The sequence below is a fragment of the Pundamilia nyererei genome, unplaced genomic scaffold (genome assembly GCF_000239375.1).
Source record: "Pundamilia nyererei isolate P.nyererei 1_Seehausen unplaced genomic scaffold, PunNye1.0 scaffold00313, whole genome shotgun sequence".
In the NCBI taxonomy this organism is placed as follows: domain Eukaryota; kingdom Metazoa; phylum Chordata; class Actinopteri; order Cichliformes; family Cichlidae; genus Pundamilia; species Pundamilia nyererei.
The window spans coordinates 216567-234717 of NW_005187714.1; the positions used below are offsets into that span (position 1 = coordinate 216567).

Below are 18151 nucleotides of genomic sequence, written 5' to 3' on the forward strand. Positions count from 1 at the left end.
TTGGTTGATTGATCCCCGCTCACATTCAATCCCTCATCTGATGAAAATTGATTTGTTCTGTTTGGATTTTTTGCTCTGCTTTTCGCCTCAGAGATTTTTCACTGCAAAGCTGGCTGTATTTTTTCTCGGAGTGTGTCCCAGCCATAAAAGAAAAGGCCACACAGCCAGGCCCCAGACAACAGACGAAGGTCGATACAAATGTTATTGAAACTGGCTATTGATATTCCCCATGCTGACTGCCTGCCCACTTAGACAGGGAGCTGTTTCTTCTCTGCATACTGAGCATGGAGGTGTTCCTCTCATAGTGGGTGTTCTGTTCATTCATGTTTCCTCTGTGCGAGTCTGAAAACTGCTGGGGTCCCTTGTCACTTCTTATTTTCATGCCTTCTTAGTTCAGTCATGATTGGTTCACTGCGTATCTGTCAAAGTGACATCTTAATGCAGAGTCAGGCCCAGTCTGACTTGTGAAGCCTCTCTTTTGCTTGAATTTTCAATTCACTCATTGAAAGGTTTACATTTGCTTGTGTGTGTGTGCTGCCGAAAGAGGAAAATATTCTCCGCCTGGTTCATGGCAACACATGAAGCAAACCAGACAAATGTGTGGGTTATTTTAATCCACTTAAGCGTGATACCAGCAGCTCATCAATAAACCATGAATAGTTGTGTAAAAATGTGGGAATTCTATGTGAATTTGCAGTTTCCATGTTCAGTGCCACTTTGTTTGGAGACGAGCCACAGTCAAGAGTGCATCAGTATGAATATTTTACAGCTAATCAATTTAAAAGAGTCATAATCATCTGTCATGTCAGTATAAGGAACATTAGTTTAGTTATAATCCACTGCCACATTAGGGAAATTCTCTGCAGAAAGAAGATATGCTGATGTGACACATCTACATTTAAAATGTTGTTGTTACTATTAGTGTCATTATTATAAGAATTGCTATAACAACCATTTTAGCACATTTCCCCCTCCCTCTCTTTGGGTCATCTGTCTTCTGATAAGCAGCCCCTCGTTAACAGAAGGTTTGAACTCTCATGTTACACAGCATTTAAATTATTTTGCCATTGTTTTAAAATGTTTTTAATTTTTGGTGAGGGAAATTTTTGGACTTATGGATTGCACCCGTACACTACAGATTCAAGCTTACTAGAATTTGCTTCTAACTTCACCCTCTTGTACGAACATGATCACTTCTGGCTCCATTTATACCGGTTACCAAAGTGATAACATTGTAGCTTCAAGCTTTGTCCATCTGTTATATGCAGTCTGTTTGGTGGTTTAGACTTCTGCAGTGTAACTTTATGCAACTATATTTATTGCTCAACTTTTTTGAGGTCTTTATACATTTTCCATCATTCATGTTGATAGCTTCAACAATCTCCCTACAGGAATTTGTTGGCATTTGTGAGTTTTTATATTGATACTGTGACTATTATTCCCGATAATGAGTCGATGAGATGATGTGATGCTTCTCTCACTGATAAATTCAAAAACTGAGTATAAACATTGGCCTTGAACAAGTCGATCACAGTAGTTGCAGATGCGTCCATTTATTATTTGACCTTTAGCTAAGTTTAATTTAAGAATCCACATTAGTAATATTTTATCCATTAGATGAAACAGTGAAAAGAATAATAGTCCCTCTTTAACTGTTGCAACCTGTGTGCTTTTTATCAGATATGACAGATTTATTGCCATTAGTTCACAGGACTTTAGAAAAAAAAGTTTAATTTCAGTTCTCAAGCAGCACAGTCATATTAATAATTTGCGCACGCCCAACCATTATAAACTAATGTTTCATAACCATAATCATAACACCCAAAGCAAAGCTGTGGCTGCAGCCACAGTGATCGCTATGTCACCGCATGGCTGCAATCATAATCTCAGCTACTGCCTGTCTCAATCAGCCTCAGCAGCATTCAGTGAGAGAGCTGGGAGAGCTCCTCTATTTATCTTTCTAACTGCAGTAGTACAGAGTGTGTCCACAACCAGCGCAGTCTAATACTTAACATAGTTTTACAATACAAAGTTGTCTTTTTGCATAGGTTAGATTGCATGATTAGATTATTATGAGGTAAAACAAAAGTAAAATTTTACACAGTTATCCCTCTGAAGGCTGACATTGGGCCCCAAAAATGACAGACCTTATATGTGGGACAAGCCACAAATTTTTGAAACCAAAAATGTGATTGTTAATAATACATTGTGTTTAATAAGCATATCTTATTTGGGGCTCAGTAGAATTTACTGTATGTATGAATAGACATACAGCAAAATAGATCATGCATAAGACTTGAATGTATGAGTAAAGTACAGTAACTGTGACATTTTAAGCTACTTATGTACAATATTTGATTCAATCTGCTCTCCGGGCTTTTCCTGTTTAAAATCTTTTGTCTTTTCTTGTCTTCGCATTACACAAAAACAATTAAACAAAACCAAGTTTATGCTGCCACTTGAGAGAACAAGCGTGACTCAAAAATCTAAAGTGGGCCGTGTGCTTGACATTGTGCCATCAATTAAGACACACATCTGTTCACTTTCTCAGCTCTTCCCTCCGCCTCTGTGCTGAAATGTGACGGGTAACAATGAAATTCTTGCAATGAATGTTTTCTGATTTTTTTCAACAATGATAATCAGACTTTTAGAGCAAAATCAGAAAATTACTTGTGTTTGTGTTTCAGGTCTTTATCTGGTTTATATTTCTCTATTTAAACTTTAATCAGTTTTTAATGTTCTTGTTTTGAGTCACTTTATATATTCACTTTTAGACATTTTCTTTGATAAAATGGCCAACACAAGTGTTTAATTACTGCATATACTGCAAAGCAACAGGATTTAATTGGGATGTTGATGGTAAGATAAACTGGGAATGCTTGCCCTTTATTACCTCAAGCAGGACGGTCATATGTGCTGCTTGAGAACTGAAATTAAACATAGGTAATACTAATGGGGCTATAGCTGTAATGTTATGGTTTCATGTGTAATATGGAGGTGAAATAATGAGTCAACAACTGTTTGCACGCAGAACCTGTTGAAATTTTCAGATGGTAGATTCTGAGTATTCCACTATACTGAGAAAGACATATCGAATAAACTGAACCACCTGTTGCACCTTTCAGCAGACAACTTTTGTTGAAATGAATACTGTTACGGCCCTAGCAGGGCCTCCTCCTGAAGTTGCCTGTGTGGGCATGTCCTACCAGCTGTCCTGCCTTAGGTAACCACCTTTTTCTTTTGTACAGCTGACTCACATCAGCAGTTAAAGGTATTTAAGGGCAGAGAAAGGTGAGCTCTAGGCCAGTGCCATGGGAATGGTTGCAGCTACTGAGCTGTGTGTTCGGCTCCTACTTGGTGGAGAGGAGTGTGTTTGGCAATTTATCCTTCTCTGGCTTACTTCTCAGTTTAATTGACCAACGTTTGAGTTTTGTTTCTTTAAATGGTGATAGCGGCTTGTCCGTCTCTTTTAGTTAGTACTAAAAGAAACTTTAATAAAACTCTTTAATTTAACCATCTTGCCTCTGTCTCCTTTTTCTGACCCGGACACATTTTGTTACTTCCCCCTCATCGGGGAACGTTACAAGTGGGGGCTCGTCCGGGATTTGAACCCGGGACCTCTCGCAATATAAAATGACCATTGGGACTTAGAAACACACAAATGGGAGTTTTGAATGTATTGTAATTGCCAATAACATCTGGAATTTATTTAAAGCACTTGTTCAGCTGGTTTCTGTATGATCAAATAGATCAAATCATAGATCAGATCTGGCAAATAGAAATGTCTTGTGATTCTTATTACAGAATACCCCTACTAGGTGCAATCAAGGTGACTCAGCCTGTGTGTATAGTTAGATAGATACCCACTGCAGAAGTGCATATACTCTGAATTGACCTGTAACGCTGAAAGTGGTCCAGATGTGCACAAGCAAAAAGCCTTGAAGGAAAGATCAGCCAAGTATAACTCTGTAACTTTATAAGAAGAGTTGCGTAATTTTATGATCAATGATTATCATAAGCAGATTAAAACACTATTATCCTATTTTTTGGGATTACCAAGTGATCACCCCAGCCTCTCGACAAGCGGCCATTTATGGGCTTTTGACCCTGTTGTATGTTCTGTTTTGCTTCAGGAGAGAAGGTGGAAAGAAATCTCTGCACGTCTAACCCAACTCCAGAACCTGTGCCCTGTGAGGTGCCTTGCTCAAGAGACTGTGTGCTCAGTGACTGGACGTCCTGGTCCACTTGCTCTCAGACATGCTCAAGCAAGACCATTGAGGGCAAGCAAATGAGGACCCGCTCTATTCTAGCCTACAATGCTGGGGAAGGTGAGTCTGGACCCGCCAACAGTCGACTGTTCATGGTATATGGAAATATATGGAGATGAGGCCTGAATATTGGCTTAGTCACAGCCTTTCAAGTTGTCCTTTGCTGTCACTCTTCGAATGTCTGGATTTCACAGTTCTCTGCATGTGCATTTGTCCTTATCTCAAACAGTCTGCTTATCTGTCCTGGTGATTATTTCTGTTGGTCTGTCTCCTCGCCTGACACTCACTTTTTTATCTCGTTCTAAGATCATTTCTCTGCATATGCTTATTCTCTCTCTGGTTTTAAATTTCTAAGAGCGTCCTCCGTGTTTGTTTGTCGTCCTTTTTGTCACGTCTCTGAATGTTTTATCTGGGTGTGTGTTTTCCTCACAGTCACTGCAATGGTTGTGGCGTGGATCACTGTGATGGAGGGTAACATTTGAAAACACATTTTGATGGTAGCTCTTGTATCCCTCTAGCTATGTGTCTACATGCAGAAAAATTAAAATTGTTAGTTTGTTTTGAGCTTTAAAAAATGTGTACATTACCATAACAGCTTTAGGGTAGCTTATAATTGATTTTGAATTTATTCAGCCAGTTGTAATTCAGTCAAGCCTTGTTAGCCATGTGTGAAATGGGTGAACTCTGTTAGCAGTTTTCAGTTGTTCTGCTGTAGTATTAGCTCATCTAGTGCAGACCTCACCTGCCACATTAACATTTCTGACGTCTGTATTTATCAAAGGTCTTTCACAGGTGCCGAAGTTTCCAGAACTTTATGGTAAATATTTGACTTTAGGCAGACTGGATAAACTGTAGTTGTAGAGTTGTAGTTTAGATTAGCTTTAAACCCCTACTGTACTGTGACACAGTTTTATGAACACACAACAATACCAGAAATCTGGACGCTTTCTCTCCATCACAAGTTTCCCCCCCGGAGCAGATTGTCTGATTAGAATTTGCTCCTTGGCAGATTTTTTTTTAACCCATGTGTTACATATTAATGAAATATTGAGGAAAAAAATGGTTGGAACTAAAGAACTGCTCAAACCTTAGGACACAGGGCTCTAATAATATGCATCCACCAATGTTTGCATAGAATTCTGTGCTAATTTTAATAAGCTTAATTAATGACCTATTTAGCATAACTGCTTACATTTAATTCTGTGGTGATTATGGTGGGACTGTGGAAAGCCCAAGTGGCTCTTACTGTTTTATAGTCATCAGTTGAATCACATTCAAGGTGCATGCTAAGTGGCAGTTTCTCCAGCAAATTATAGTTTGTCTTGCAAACATGAGTGCATTTAAATAACTGATGGAAAGGTGTCAGAAAATACGCAAAAAATGATGAAAAAACAACATTTGACTCTACCTGTCTAATAAATACCCAGTAACGACATGTCCCACATTCAGTTAGGTTCATAAATCTTTGGGAAAAGACATGATTTTGCCTCTCTACACCACAATACTGGATTTTAAATTAATCAATATGTGATTAAATCACAAGTATTGCAGGGATTACAGACATTGTTCTACATAGTCTGATTGTACATATGTGGTGATTCTGTAAACAATTAACAGCAATGTTTTTGCTAAATCCCTTGAATTAAAGCTAAAAGACTGCACTTAAATCACATATTACTTGAATTATAAACCGCTGTGTTGGTGTGCAGAGCCAAAACTTTGTCTTTGTCTAGCAATTTATGGACCAAACTGTATATGCACCATTATTTGTCACTGCATCATGTGAGATGTGTTTCCTTTAAACTGCCTCACATTTCCCCCGTTGTCCAGCAAAACAACATTTTCTAGGTCACTGTTCAGCCACAGCTGAGGCTCATTTGCAATACCATGTCAGGCCAGTGTCGAGTTTAGCATTGCCCCATTGTTAGTCAGCTAAGGTGGCATGGCGCAGTCAGCAGAAAGGAAGTCATGCTCAGTGGCTATTAGGCTGGGATTTGTCAGAGTTGGCAGTCTGTGATTCAGACCCGACTGTGTGTACACCGCTACTCATTTAGGAGCTGGCTTTCTTTCAACTCCGGCAGAGAAATACAGGTGTGAAGAATTCGCAGTGCTGCAATGCCCCTCAATCTTTCCTGAAAGCCCTAAGTGTCTGCAATTACTCTGAAACAGAGATGGCTCTCTCAGCCCATCGATCCAACAACTGACTGACTGCTGCCTTACAAGAGAAAGGAAAGGGACATGGGCAAAGAGGGGGCATAGCGATGGCAATAGTTAAAGGTATTAAACACTAAAGTAGTGGACTAAGGAGCTTGGAAAGAAAAGCATCTGGACTTTGAGTTGCTTGAAGACGTTTCACCTCTCATCCAAGAAGCTTCTTCAGTTCTAAGGTCAATTGGTGGGGAGTCCCAGATTTAAGCCTAGTGAGGGGGGGGTGACACCTGGCCCCACCTTATCATGCAAATTCCTGAGGTCAGATGACCCAGGATGTGAGTGGGCGTTAAGACGTCTGGGAAGGAATCTCAGAACTGGATTATAGATGGCAGACAGTTAGTGTCGTAAACCACCGCTTCTGTTTAAAGATGGTCGCTCACAGTGGCTTCTTTCACTCCTTTTTCAAACCATCTGTCATCTCTGTCCAAAATGTGAACGTTGGCATCCTCGAAAGAGTGACCTTTGTCCTTTAGATACAGATGAACTGCTGAGTCTTGTCCCGTGGAGGTGGCTCTTAAGTAGTGCATTAAAGCTGGACTTATGTCTTGCAGTAGTATACACAAACATCTAAACTCCTCTTGTAGACATAATAAATTGCCAAAGGTTAAAACCTAAATCCTGAATAAGCCCTGATAAAGCCAGACCAAAACAGCATTTGTAACATTAACATTCAACAGGGTAGGACCTGCAAGTATTTTTTTTGGTAAATAATGGTTGTTTTTAACATTGGCAACCCAAGATATGTAGTAATTTAAAGACATGTTTTTTTTTTTTTAAATCACTATTTTTCCACGACATGCCAGCAAACATGGTAACTTTTCAGCCTTGTAGCTTTCACCAAAGAATATTTTGTAAGATGTTGCTCATAACTAAACAGATGTTTTTAAGGACTATTATTCATTTCTGGTCATCTACATAAAAATCACACACGTCTCATTCAAACATTAGAGATTTTCCAGGGCTATCTTTGGAGGCTTTTTGGAAAAAGTAAAATCAAAATAAAAAGTTTAGGCTCCCTCTTTAAAGGAAACCCCTGATACCCAAAGGCAGCAAGAGAAGAGAACTGATCATGCTGTCAGTAAAAACAAAATGCCAGGTACATCTATATTATGCATTATTCTGTTTTAATGAAAATTGGGTGGAAAAGCAAGCAAAAAAAAAAGATGCAGTGATATTTTGAGCCATAAGTGCAGTGCCTGAAATAAGGCAGATGCATATAAATCAACCAACATAAGCCTCAGCGTTTAGCCCCGGGGGAAACAAATTCTTGCACCTTTCTTGAGACTTGAAACTGGCTCATTTACAGTTTCTCTTCTAGCTTTTTATTCAGCAATTCTCACCTCCGAGGTGCAAGAAAAAGATTTTTGATTATTAGGTTGTCACAAGGTATTAGAGGCTGTTTAGATATCTAGATATCTAAATATTAAACTGACATTGAATGAGAGACTGGGTTAGAAGTTTTATATTGTTTGGTCCCACAAGAATAAAACTTTCCTTCACTAACAAAACCTTTTGTTTTTTTACTGTCAGCGGTTACATGTGAGGTGTAGAGTGTTTTGTAACAGGCTTAAAAAAGAACTTTTCACCTTTCATTTTTTAACCAAACTGATCCTTTTTTTTTTTTTTTTACTCCATCATCACCCGACCAGATTTATCCTAGAAAATACCTACAGAGAGGAAACAGCTCCATGACTGTCTCATGCTTGAGAGTGTATGCAAATAACGATCTGAGGCTGGTAATTCTAATTTTAAACATTGTCAGTCTGCTATTTGGTGCTGTGCAGCCTAATCCATGTAAAGTAGTTTTACCTGAACTTTTACACTGAAAACAGTGACTATAGTAGTGCTGGGTGATTCTCTTAATTAGCATTACATGATGTGTTTTAATCAGCTGTGAAAACAGAGTACAGGAATGACTACTCCTGTTTTACCTCCTCACATGAGAACACTTTTAGAATTGCTGTCCTCACTGTGTTTTGGTATTCTCAGGTGGCGCCCTCTGCCCGAACAGCAGCGCCCTTCAGGAGGTTCGGAACTGTAACGAACACCCCTGCACAGTTTACCACTGGCAGACGGGGCCCTGGGGCCCTTGCACTGAAGACCCCTCCACCTCCTCCTTCAACACTTCTGTGGGGGTCCCACCCAACAGTGACGGCGAGGTTCCCTGCTCCATGGGAATGCAGACTCGCAAGGTCATCTGTGTCCGAGTGAATGTGGGCCAGGTGCCACCCAAGAAGTAAGCTATGTTTCTGCTTTCTTTGAGCACTTGTTTATGTTGGCTTTTAACCAGCATATAGCCATTTAAATCCTGCTACAGAACACTGATTGCTTATTTCCTGCCTCTCTGATTTGTAGCTGTATATAACTGTGAAATCAACTCCTGGAGTGCTGTGTTGTGATGAAAATTGCTAAGTTCTCAGACCTAAAATCCACTTGCTTTGAACAGTATTTCACAATCATGTGCTATCGAAGATAGAAGAGGAGGTGTGTGTTTCCATTTCAAACGGATCTGTATGGCAGCTGATTTGACTGATTTGGACACTTTTCACATTCAAAAGGAAGAAACTAATCAGTGAAATCTGTAGCAGCTTTGAGGAAAAGACGACAGCGAGAGCTCTGCTTGTCTTTTGATGAGTGAAATGATGTGTTAAAGAACCCCTTGTGTTTTGGGTTGTTGCTTAATGAACACAGAAATACAGTGAAAATGAAATTTTAAAAAGCCCATCTTACATGCTCGGTCAAACAGTGATGTACGAGCATTTGTTTTGGTGTGTAATGGAGTATCCAGGACATTGAGTAAATTATTTGTATCTGTTTATTTTAAAGGACGTCAATGGTTAACTGTACATTGCAAAACAGAGACTGAAAGTCGATGCCATTAAAAACACAAAGGAGAAGTCAGAAAGCAAGAGATGAACGAGAGAGACAGCAGTGGGTGGGGAGCAAAGTGAAATAACGAGACGCTGAGCAGACTCTACGTGAAGTTAACTCCCAATTCCTATCTCCCCTTTGCAGGCATCCACAGATAAATAAATAATCTCTGTCCCTGAAAGTCTAATTAACCCTGCCGTTTTGGGCGCTGGTAATTTCTCATTGATGATAATGACAGTAATTAAATGGGATTGATACTTTAAGGCAATTTAATCATGGGGGAGATGAGAGACAAGATGTTTGTGGTTAGCTCTGAAGACCACACCGCATGAGGCGAATTCAAAACACAGAAGCGTTTACTTTAACATCCGCCAAAAAGTTCATCTCTAGTCTGGTGTCAGTTGTGCTTGGCTGGTTCACATGACAACAGAAGATAAAGGAGTTGATCTGCGTTTGTTGCGTTTTGCAGAAAATAAATCCAAGGCAAATTGATTTCGGCCCTACAAAAATAAAAACAAAAGGTCTCCTAATGTGTGTTCTCTTATGTTAAATTAGTTCCTTTTGTTTCTCGCTATAATTCAGGACCAGAAAATCCCCAAGCGCAGTTATCACCGAGGAGAGGATGGCAACATCAATTATTTAAAGGGTCGGCGCGTGTTGAGCATGTTACAAGGGAAATGTGATTCATGGAGAACAACGCAGGATGAAATGAAGATTAATGTCCAGTTCAGCGGTGGCTGCTGGAGCAGCTGACCCAGTCAGTGAAGCTGCAGAACAGGGGTCAAGATCCTGGAAGTCTTTTATCGTGTGTAGTTTAAATCTACACTCCTGGCAAAGCTGGAGCAACAGATAAACACAGGCTCAGTGGCTTGGAGAGTGGGAGGTGCAAATGTGTCAAGGGTAATGGCTCTGAGTCTCTGACAGAAAGAGGTTTCAGTCAATTTGTTTCCATTATCTTTGTTTTTACTGCTCAATAACTTTGTATAATCAACTGTAATTTGCAACAAGGGCAAAAGAGCAGCATGTAATAGTGTCACTAGCAGAAACTGAAAAGAAGATATTGAAAGGGGACTCCTACTGTCCCTCTCAGAAGGAGGTTATTGCTGCCAACCTCAGCTGAGCCTGTTTGAGGTTTTGAATAATGAAAGTCACACAGGCACCTTAAATAGGTCCAAAGAGTTGTTTGACATTTTCAACCTTCAATGGAGATTGGTTTTTCTGTGACTTAGTAATTGAATTATTTTGGTGATGCTGAGTTCTGTGTGGTAACAAGCTTTAAAACAAGAGTCGCCCTTCAGGTAGTAAAGCACATCCACACCCATGTAACAGGGGGTCTGTCATGCTCATAGTCTTTATATACTCAAAGGATTATTGTTGCTGTAATTCCTTTTTTATTTCATTTTATTTTATTATGGAGAACAATGACAAGACATTTCAACTGTTTATGAAGCAGCTGGGATGAAAATGAGTACTCATCAAGTTTGAGGCCATGATTCTCAGTTGGATCAGGGGTGGAGTGCCTAATCTCAGCTGGAGAGGAGTTGCTACATCAAGTGGTGGAACTCAAGTAGCCTATATCGGGGTCTTTTCTATTTTTGAGTGGGAGATTGAGAGACCGATTCAGGTAGCACCTGTCGAGAGGTGGAAGCTGTACCATCTGTTGTGGTGAGAACAGGTCTATAAAAATCAGAAATATTTACTTGATTCAACCTGATCTCAAGTTCAGTGTCGTCTCACGGGGCTTCCAGAATACTTGTTTTACTTGTTTTTGACTTCCTGGAAGTCCACGTCAGACCATTTGAACTTGACAGTGAGCAAAAATGAAAGTTTCTTTCAAACTGTTCTGAATTTTATGTGGAGGATCATCACTGGTAATGAATTGGAACTCCAGCTACAGCAGCATGCTTCTTTTCAACAGTTTCAAGTTGAAGAGTACATGTTTTTCAAGCCGTACAGCAGCATGGCAGGTGAGGAGCGAGGCTGGGAGAATTCTCACTGTTTCTTTGTTTTGCTTTGGGGTTTTTTTGGCTGCACAAACCTGAGGTTTCTGGAAATGCATTTAAAATGCAGGAAGATCTTTTTGGGTACTAAAGAACAGTCTTTGATACGCTGGCGTTGTTCCAGTAACTATTTCAGAGGCCAAAGTAAAAAGGAATACTGTAATGGGACCAGACTGAGAAATCTGAAAATATCAGCTGTGCCAAAAACAATGCAGGAGAAAAATACGTTGAATGTTAAATCAAGTAAGCAGCGGCCTGATTGACAGGCGTCTCTTACAGAATGAGGGTGGTTAATGTTTGTCAGACATAAACCATTTATGTAAAAAGAAATTACAAAACCAGAATAAGAGTGTGGACAAAACAGAAATATTGTATTTTCCAAGGGTTTTTTTTTTAATTTTTGTTTGTCTTTTCTTGAAGAGCATTTTTATGATTAATTTGATGAAATACATTCAAACTGAAAAGGAAAGGCAGGAACAAGATTATGTATAGCAGCCAGCTGTCCCTATTCTTCTCAGACCAGCCAGTTAGGCAAAGAGAAAATATGGTGGGTATAAAATTTTTTACTTCTGTACCCGACCTACTTCAGGCTAATGTCTGGTTGCAAGAAAATCAGATGGATGAAATGAGTGTCAGGATTACTCAGCAGTGAGAAATCTCAGACTGTGCAGAACTTTTTGTAAATGACTGAAGATGGAAATAATCATATTTTGACCATAGTGGATCTGATCGAAATGTATTTGCAGCTGACAAAACACAGCCCCTGCTGCAGAACAGAGGCTGTGTTTTGTCAACATAACAAACAACACTAAAAAGGAGACCTGAAATCTAGAGCCAGAATAAACATTTGTAAATGGCCTGTACTGTGTGGACTTAAAAGTGCATACAAACACAATTGTTGTTGTTGTTGTTGTTGTTGTTGTTGTTGTTGTTGTTTTTGTTGTTGTTTTTAATTTATCAGAAAGACCAGATTTTCCATTGGATGATGGGATTATTGGATGAAACATTTCTGGCATCCATCTCCAACTCGCAGCCTCTTAAAAGGGATGTGACTTGCAGTTGTGTTTAATGGATTGTACCTCGGAAAAAGTGTGTGCATCATCACTGCTTGAGTTTCTGTCTGCCTGAGGGCAAAAACAGAGTGACAGATACTGAGAGTGCTGTCAAACAGAAGTCTCTCCACAGATTGTGAGACGGCTTTTCACGGTTATGGAAGAAGTTAGCCTTCAGGGCTGGCAGAAACCTTTCCTGCTAGAAAGCATTCTTGGAAAACGTCTTCTTGGTTCGTACTAGAAACACAGGAAACGCACATGCGTAAGCCTTGGTGACTTTTGTTAACCTTACAAATGTGTGGCAGGATATTTGGTGGAAAATAAGTGAAAATAATTCAATTAATAATACACATAACATGAACCCCAGTCCCGTGTATAAATCTTTCCACATAGTAGCTCTGAAAAGTCGTTGTGCCTTTCCCATTTTTCCCGCTAGCTGTTTCCACCTCTCATCATTGAAGTGTCATGCTGTCCATGGTGCTGAAGACATTTTCTGATCTCCTGTATATATGTGTGATGCAAAGTAGCTCCCCTGAATTTGACCACATTTTTGTTTTATTCTCTCTCGTTTTTGGTGCATTGGTGCAGTTTTAATACTGAAAAAATAATATTAAGTATATCAAATGTTATTGATCCTCAAAGTTAGGTATAGAAAAATGGTTCTGAGCTAAAATGCTTATTTGATTTGAGCCTTTAAGAGTCTGTAAATATGTTTTTCTATTTTTCTGTGCCAAATTTAGACCCACTCCTATGTATGTCAAGGACTTGCAACTCAGAGAGTTTTCATAGTGAAGATAGAATTTTACATGAGGTAAATAAATACACTCAAGTTATTGCACAAAAAAATCAACAAATTCTAAAAGACGCTCATCGAAAAACGTTCATGATTAGTTTTGACAGAAATACACTGATGGCAGAGTAAATGCATGGATTGGATGAAGTTTAGCAGACCTTAAGATGATCTCTGCCCTTGGTATTCTCAGGGCAGCCAGTCAGATCAGCCAAAGCAAAGATTACGTCTAGCAGTGCAATAAAAAGAGAAAAGCTTGACCTAAGGCTATTCCTCTACCCAACTTCCTGCCAGCTCACGTCTAGGAAAATAAAATGAAATAAGTCTCAGGTGTGCTTAGCAATAGGATACAAGAGATTTTTGCGCCCACATCTTCACAGAGACTGAGCTTCATCACAACAGCCTGGATCAACCTTTTGTACTCGATGGGCGAGGAGGCAAAGCAGACACTGGAGAGAGATCTCAACACCAGCAACACCAAGGATACGTGGCAGGCGATTCAGAGCATCACAGGCTACAAAAGCAGGAGCGCCCCCACCATGTGTGAGCCCACGTTGCCAGATGGGCTGCATATTACCCTCGCTTTGATCTCCTCAACAAAGAGGCAGCTGTAAAGTCGACTCTACCTCCAGAGGACCTGCCACTATCAGTATCCACAGAGGCCGTGAGAAGAATCCTCCTGAGGATGAATATGAGTAAAGCTGTTTGGCCTGATAACCTGGCCATACACTAAAACACACTATTACTAACATTTTTAGCATATCATTTTGTCACTGTTTCAAGACAGGCACAATTATCGAAAGGTGCATAGTGTGTAGTCTGAATGCCCTCCAGCACTGATCCCCATTCTGAAGTAGTGCTTTGAGAGGGTGGTTCTTCTGTGCCAGCCTCGCCCCTCACTAGATTACATTCAGAACCAACAGAACCACAGAAGGTGCTGTGTCCACTTGTCTTCAAAAACCTTGAAAATGAAAACACCTACATAACAATTCTGTTTGTCAATTTCAGCTCAGTATTCAATACTCCCCCATGAAGCTGACTGGCAAACTCTGCACTCCAGGATTCGACACCGTGCTTTGCAACTGGATATTGAACTTCCTCCCAAACAGAATCCAGACAGTTTGAATTGGCAGTCACACCTCCTCCACTCTATTCCTTAACAGTGTGCTCAGTTCCTTCCAGTTCATGCTGTACAGTCATGACTGCACTTGCAGGCATGAAGAGAACTTTAAGGTGAAATAACACCAGCATCGTCCACCATATTACAAACAATAATGTGAGTTAAAATCAGGAAGTTGAATCAAAACTAGTGCACAGTCATGAACCACGGAGCCCCGCAGGGGACATGGGAGAAAAAAAAATTAAGACGGACTTTTGCAAGATCTCGCAAAACACACTCGGGATCTCGCAAAACTTTTGCGAGATCTCGCAAAAGTTGAATTCCAACAATGGCGGCAGCTACTTAGTTGTAATATTACTCTTTCTGGGTCACTTACAAATACACTTTTAAGATATTTTGAGGTGTGAATGTAGTTGTGTAAACCTCAGATACCTGCACGGTTTACAAGACATCACATATTTGCAAAAGTGCTCCGACGTTTTTGGAGATCTGACACCCACTAGCTCGAAGCTAACGGGAGGTCGAGACCTACTACAGCCGGGAGGAACACCGCTTTCCCGGCACATCGTGCCTCGACCTCCCAGTCGGCTTCGAGCTGCGAAGAATGCGGCTAAAACTTTTGCGAGATCTCGCAAAAGTATTGCGAGATCTCGAGTTTGTTTTGCGAGATCTCGCAAAAGTCCGTCTTAATTTTTTTTTCCTCTCCCATGTCCCTTGCGGGGCTCCGTAATGAACAGAGCAGAGTCATGTTAAAAAAAAAAAACAGTTGTTTCATTTAGTAAAGAGGATGCAAAGACAACTAAAAAGCCATACTCCTCACAGATCTACACTCTGGTGAAGAAAGCTTCAATGGAAGAGAACTACTCCAGGAAATTTAGGAAGTAGTTTTTGTCAACTTTTACAGAGGAAAAGTAGAACGCATCCTAACTGGAACCATCACAGACACAAAGAATGGGATACGGATGGCCCAGTATATGAAGGATTTGCAACGGGTGATTAAAATCATTCAGCCACATCAGTGATATCTGCGAGGTGCGGTTTCTCTGCAGAGCCCAAAGGATACAAGAAGACAATACCCACCACAGCCGCGCAGTCTGTTCACTCAGCTGCCATCTGGCAAGCAATGCAGATGTGTTCAGTGCTCTAGCACCAGACTTCAGAGCAGTTTCTTTTATTGGGCTATGAAATTATTAAATTCATCCTCCACACTCCCCCACAAAAATAGTTTTACGACTTGGTTATTTATTCATTCAATTATAATTTTTTGTGAGTAACATAATGAGATTTCATCTGTAATTTCATTGTACATTTTTTGTTACATTATAATAATTAAACCGGTATCTTGTTCAAAGTCTTGAGTTTGATTTATCTCATGCCACAGTCACTGGAAGGGGTCCAAGCTTTATTGCACTGCAGAAAAAGGCTCTCTGACTGCACAACTTTGCCCTTTTTCTTAGCCTTGAACACTTAAAAGTTTTGGATGTTGCCCTCAACTTTCACTCTTCACTCGGAAATTACTTTGACTTTGCACTTTACTGCGGCAAACACTGCCACCGAGATGGCTTCTTCTAATGCAATTGCCAATTAACATATACCAACCAGCACATTCTCTGCTATAAAGACTGGCAATCAACACTTTAACTGAAGCAAGTTTCTAAAGAAGCACAAGAAAATTAACAGGGTGGAAAGGCATCAGGAGTTTTTGGTCAAAACAGAAAGAAGAGGCAAAGCATATGAAACTTTTTCAATATTTCAGGAAGAGCACAGATATAATAGGAACTTCCACTGATCACATATCACAGTTACAATCACAAAGGTGATCAGTAGCACAAATAAGGAAGTTAAGAAATTTGGTGACATTAGTGCCTGAATCCAGGTTAAACCAGGTTGAGCAGCAGCTTAATGCTAACGTAATGCATTAGACTTTCTTTCTTCCAACCCCATACATGTGATATACAGTAATGGATTGTCTTATTCTCTGGGTCATCACTAATTAGCTTTGCTAAGGACAGATTTAGGCAGGAGACGTTCGTTAAGATCTTATCAGAAATCATGTGTTTAGTAATCAGCTTCCGTGCCTTTCATGGTTCCTTGTTGTATTGTTTTTCAGAGACTATCTCTTTATGTGGGGTGTTGTTATCATCCAGTATAAACTTAGAAACAATCAAATGCTTCTCCAAAAGTGTTACACTCAGACTTGTACACTGCAGATTTGAAGAGAAACTGTATGAAGAGTGACAAGTACCTAACAAAGACAATCAGAGTCAGTTGGAACGAGCACTAGTCAGACGTCAGCAGTAATCAAAAAGGATATGACACATACAGCATGAGAGATGATGAGAGATGAAGTTTCACTGGTTTTCATTTATTTATTTGCAATGTATTTTACTGAAAACGACTTACAGTACACACAGAGAAATGCCCCCACCCTCCACCACCATCACCACCACCTTTTTTTCTGTTAATGTTCTGGAGACTGTTTTTTCTCAGTCAAACCTTGTAGGACCCTGCTCCTAATCCAAACATCAAATCTGCTCCGACAAACATGAAAAATGAAACAAAGATAAAATAACTTAATTGGTCTTTTATAATGGTTCCACACTTTATGTAATATTTACCACCCTGAGATAACAACAGGAAAAGACTAAAGTGAGACAGCTTGTTACTAGAGTTGAGAAAGTTAGATTCATTCATTAGTGTGTGGACTGAAAATCGAGCAGTTGCTGTTCTGTTAGTTGGACAATCCTTTAATCCATTACTGTGGGGGGGGGGGGGGGGGGGGGGGGGGTGCAGAAAATAAGCCTAGTGTCAGCTCAGACAGGCCAAAAAGTCAAGCGCAGCTACAATCCTGGCTAAAGTACTTTAGTGCATCCGAATATCAAATGCTGATATACTGCTGGATGCATTATTTAAGCTGCTTTAGCCTGCTCACAGCTACTTTGCTTCTGCCACTTGGCAACCCGCAACCCACCTCAGTTCTTTATTCTATCAGTATAGTATCTATTGTCACGAGTTCCTTCTTTCTTGTTGCCAGTTGTTTCAAATTATGGTTTTCTAATACGCTGATTCTTTCTTGGACTTGTACAAGCACTTTACAGCCTCCCATTCACTGCTTAAAGAATTCTGACCTTTTTGTTCTATAAATCAAGCGATTAGTTCAGCGAGAGAAGATTCATCAGGTCTACTTTTAGTAAAACACATATTAGTAGCAGTGTGTGATTTACCCACCACATGGACTGAGAAAAAGCTTCAGTGACGCTTGTTATAGATTCTACAACTCAAAATAACGGCAATACCAGAGCCGTACTTACAAATTTAAGTAACTGCAGGTGGAAATAACAATCTTCTTTTGACTTTGAAAATAATTAATTTATCTGATTTAATCCCCTCTGATAGGGAGGTGACACCATTTTCTCTCCCATATAATCATAGATACAAACTAAGCCACAACTCTATTTCCCTTCACATATAAGTGATAGTGTGTCCTGCAATAACTGATGAATCATGAGACGCGCAATAGCAGTGTGTACAGTGGGAATTTACTCACTACAAGGCCTACAAGGTGACCCTTTATAGAGCCTACACGCCAGTCAAACAGTTGGAGAGAATGCCTGATTTACAATGGTGGAAATTCTGTTTAATAATTAAAAATAATTGCTCCATCATTTTCCCTTATATGTTCATTTATGTTGTGATTAGGGATGGGTATCGTTTAGGTTTTATCCAATGCCAGTACCAAACCGGTACTTTTGAAACGGTGCCGGTGCATAAACGGTGCTCGAACCGGTGCTTAAAGAATGGAGAACACAAAATTGGTCCAAAAACCTCTCATGTTCAGC

The 18151-nt window shown here is 39.9% G+C and overlaps 1 protein-coding gene across 6 annotated transcripts in view; it reads left to right on the top strand.

The window, feature by feature from the left end:
- thsd7ab (thrombospondin, type I, domain containing 7Ab) overlaps nucleotides 1-18151 on the top strand; it is a 200170-nt gene that overhangs the window by 101679 nt on the left and 80340 nt on the right. For 3 of the 6 annotated variants that reach the window (XR_312239.1, XR_312240.1, XM_005751475.1), the window contains 4 exons: nucleotides 4134-4328; nucleotides 4701-4739; nucleotides 5050-5085; nucleotides 8469-8715. Coding sequence is in view for 2 of the 6 variants with exons in the window: in XM_005751475.1 (XP_005751532.1) it covers nucleotides 4134-4328; nucleotides 4701-4739; nucleotides 5050-5085; nucleotides 8469-8715 (517 nt within the window). In the remaining 4 variants the exon portion in view is untranslated. The remainder of the gene's footprint in view (nucleotides 1-4133; nucleotides 4329-4700; nucleotides 4740-5049; nucleotides 5086-8468; nucleotides 8716-18151) is intronic. The other 3 variants (XR_312241.1, XR_001290612.1, XM_005751476.1) reach the window with 1 other exon arrangement.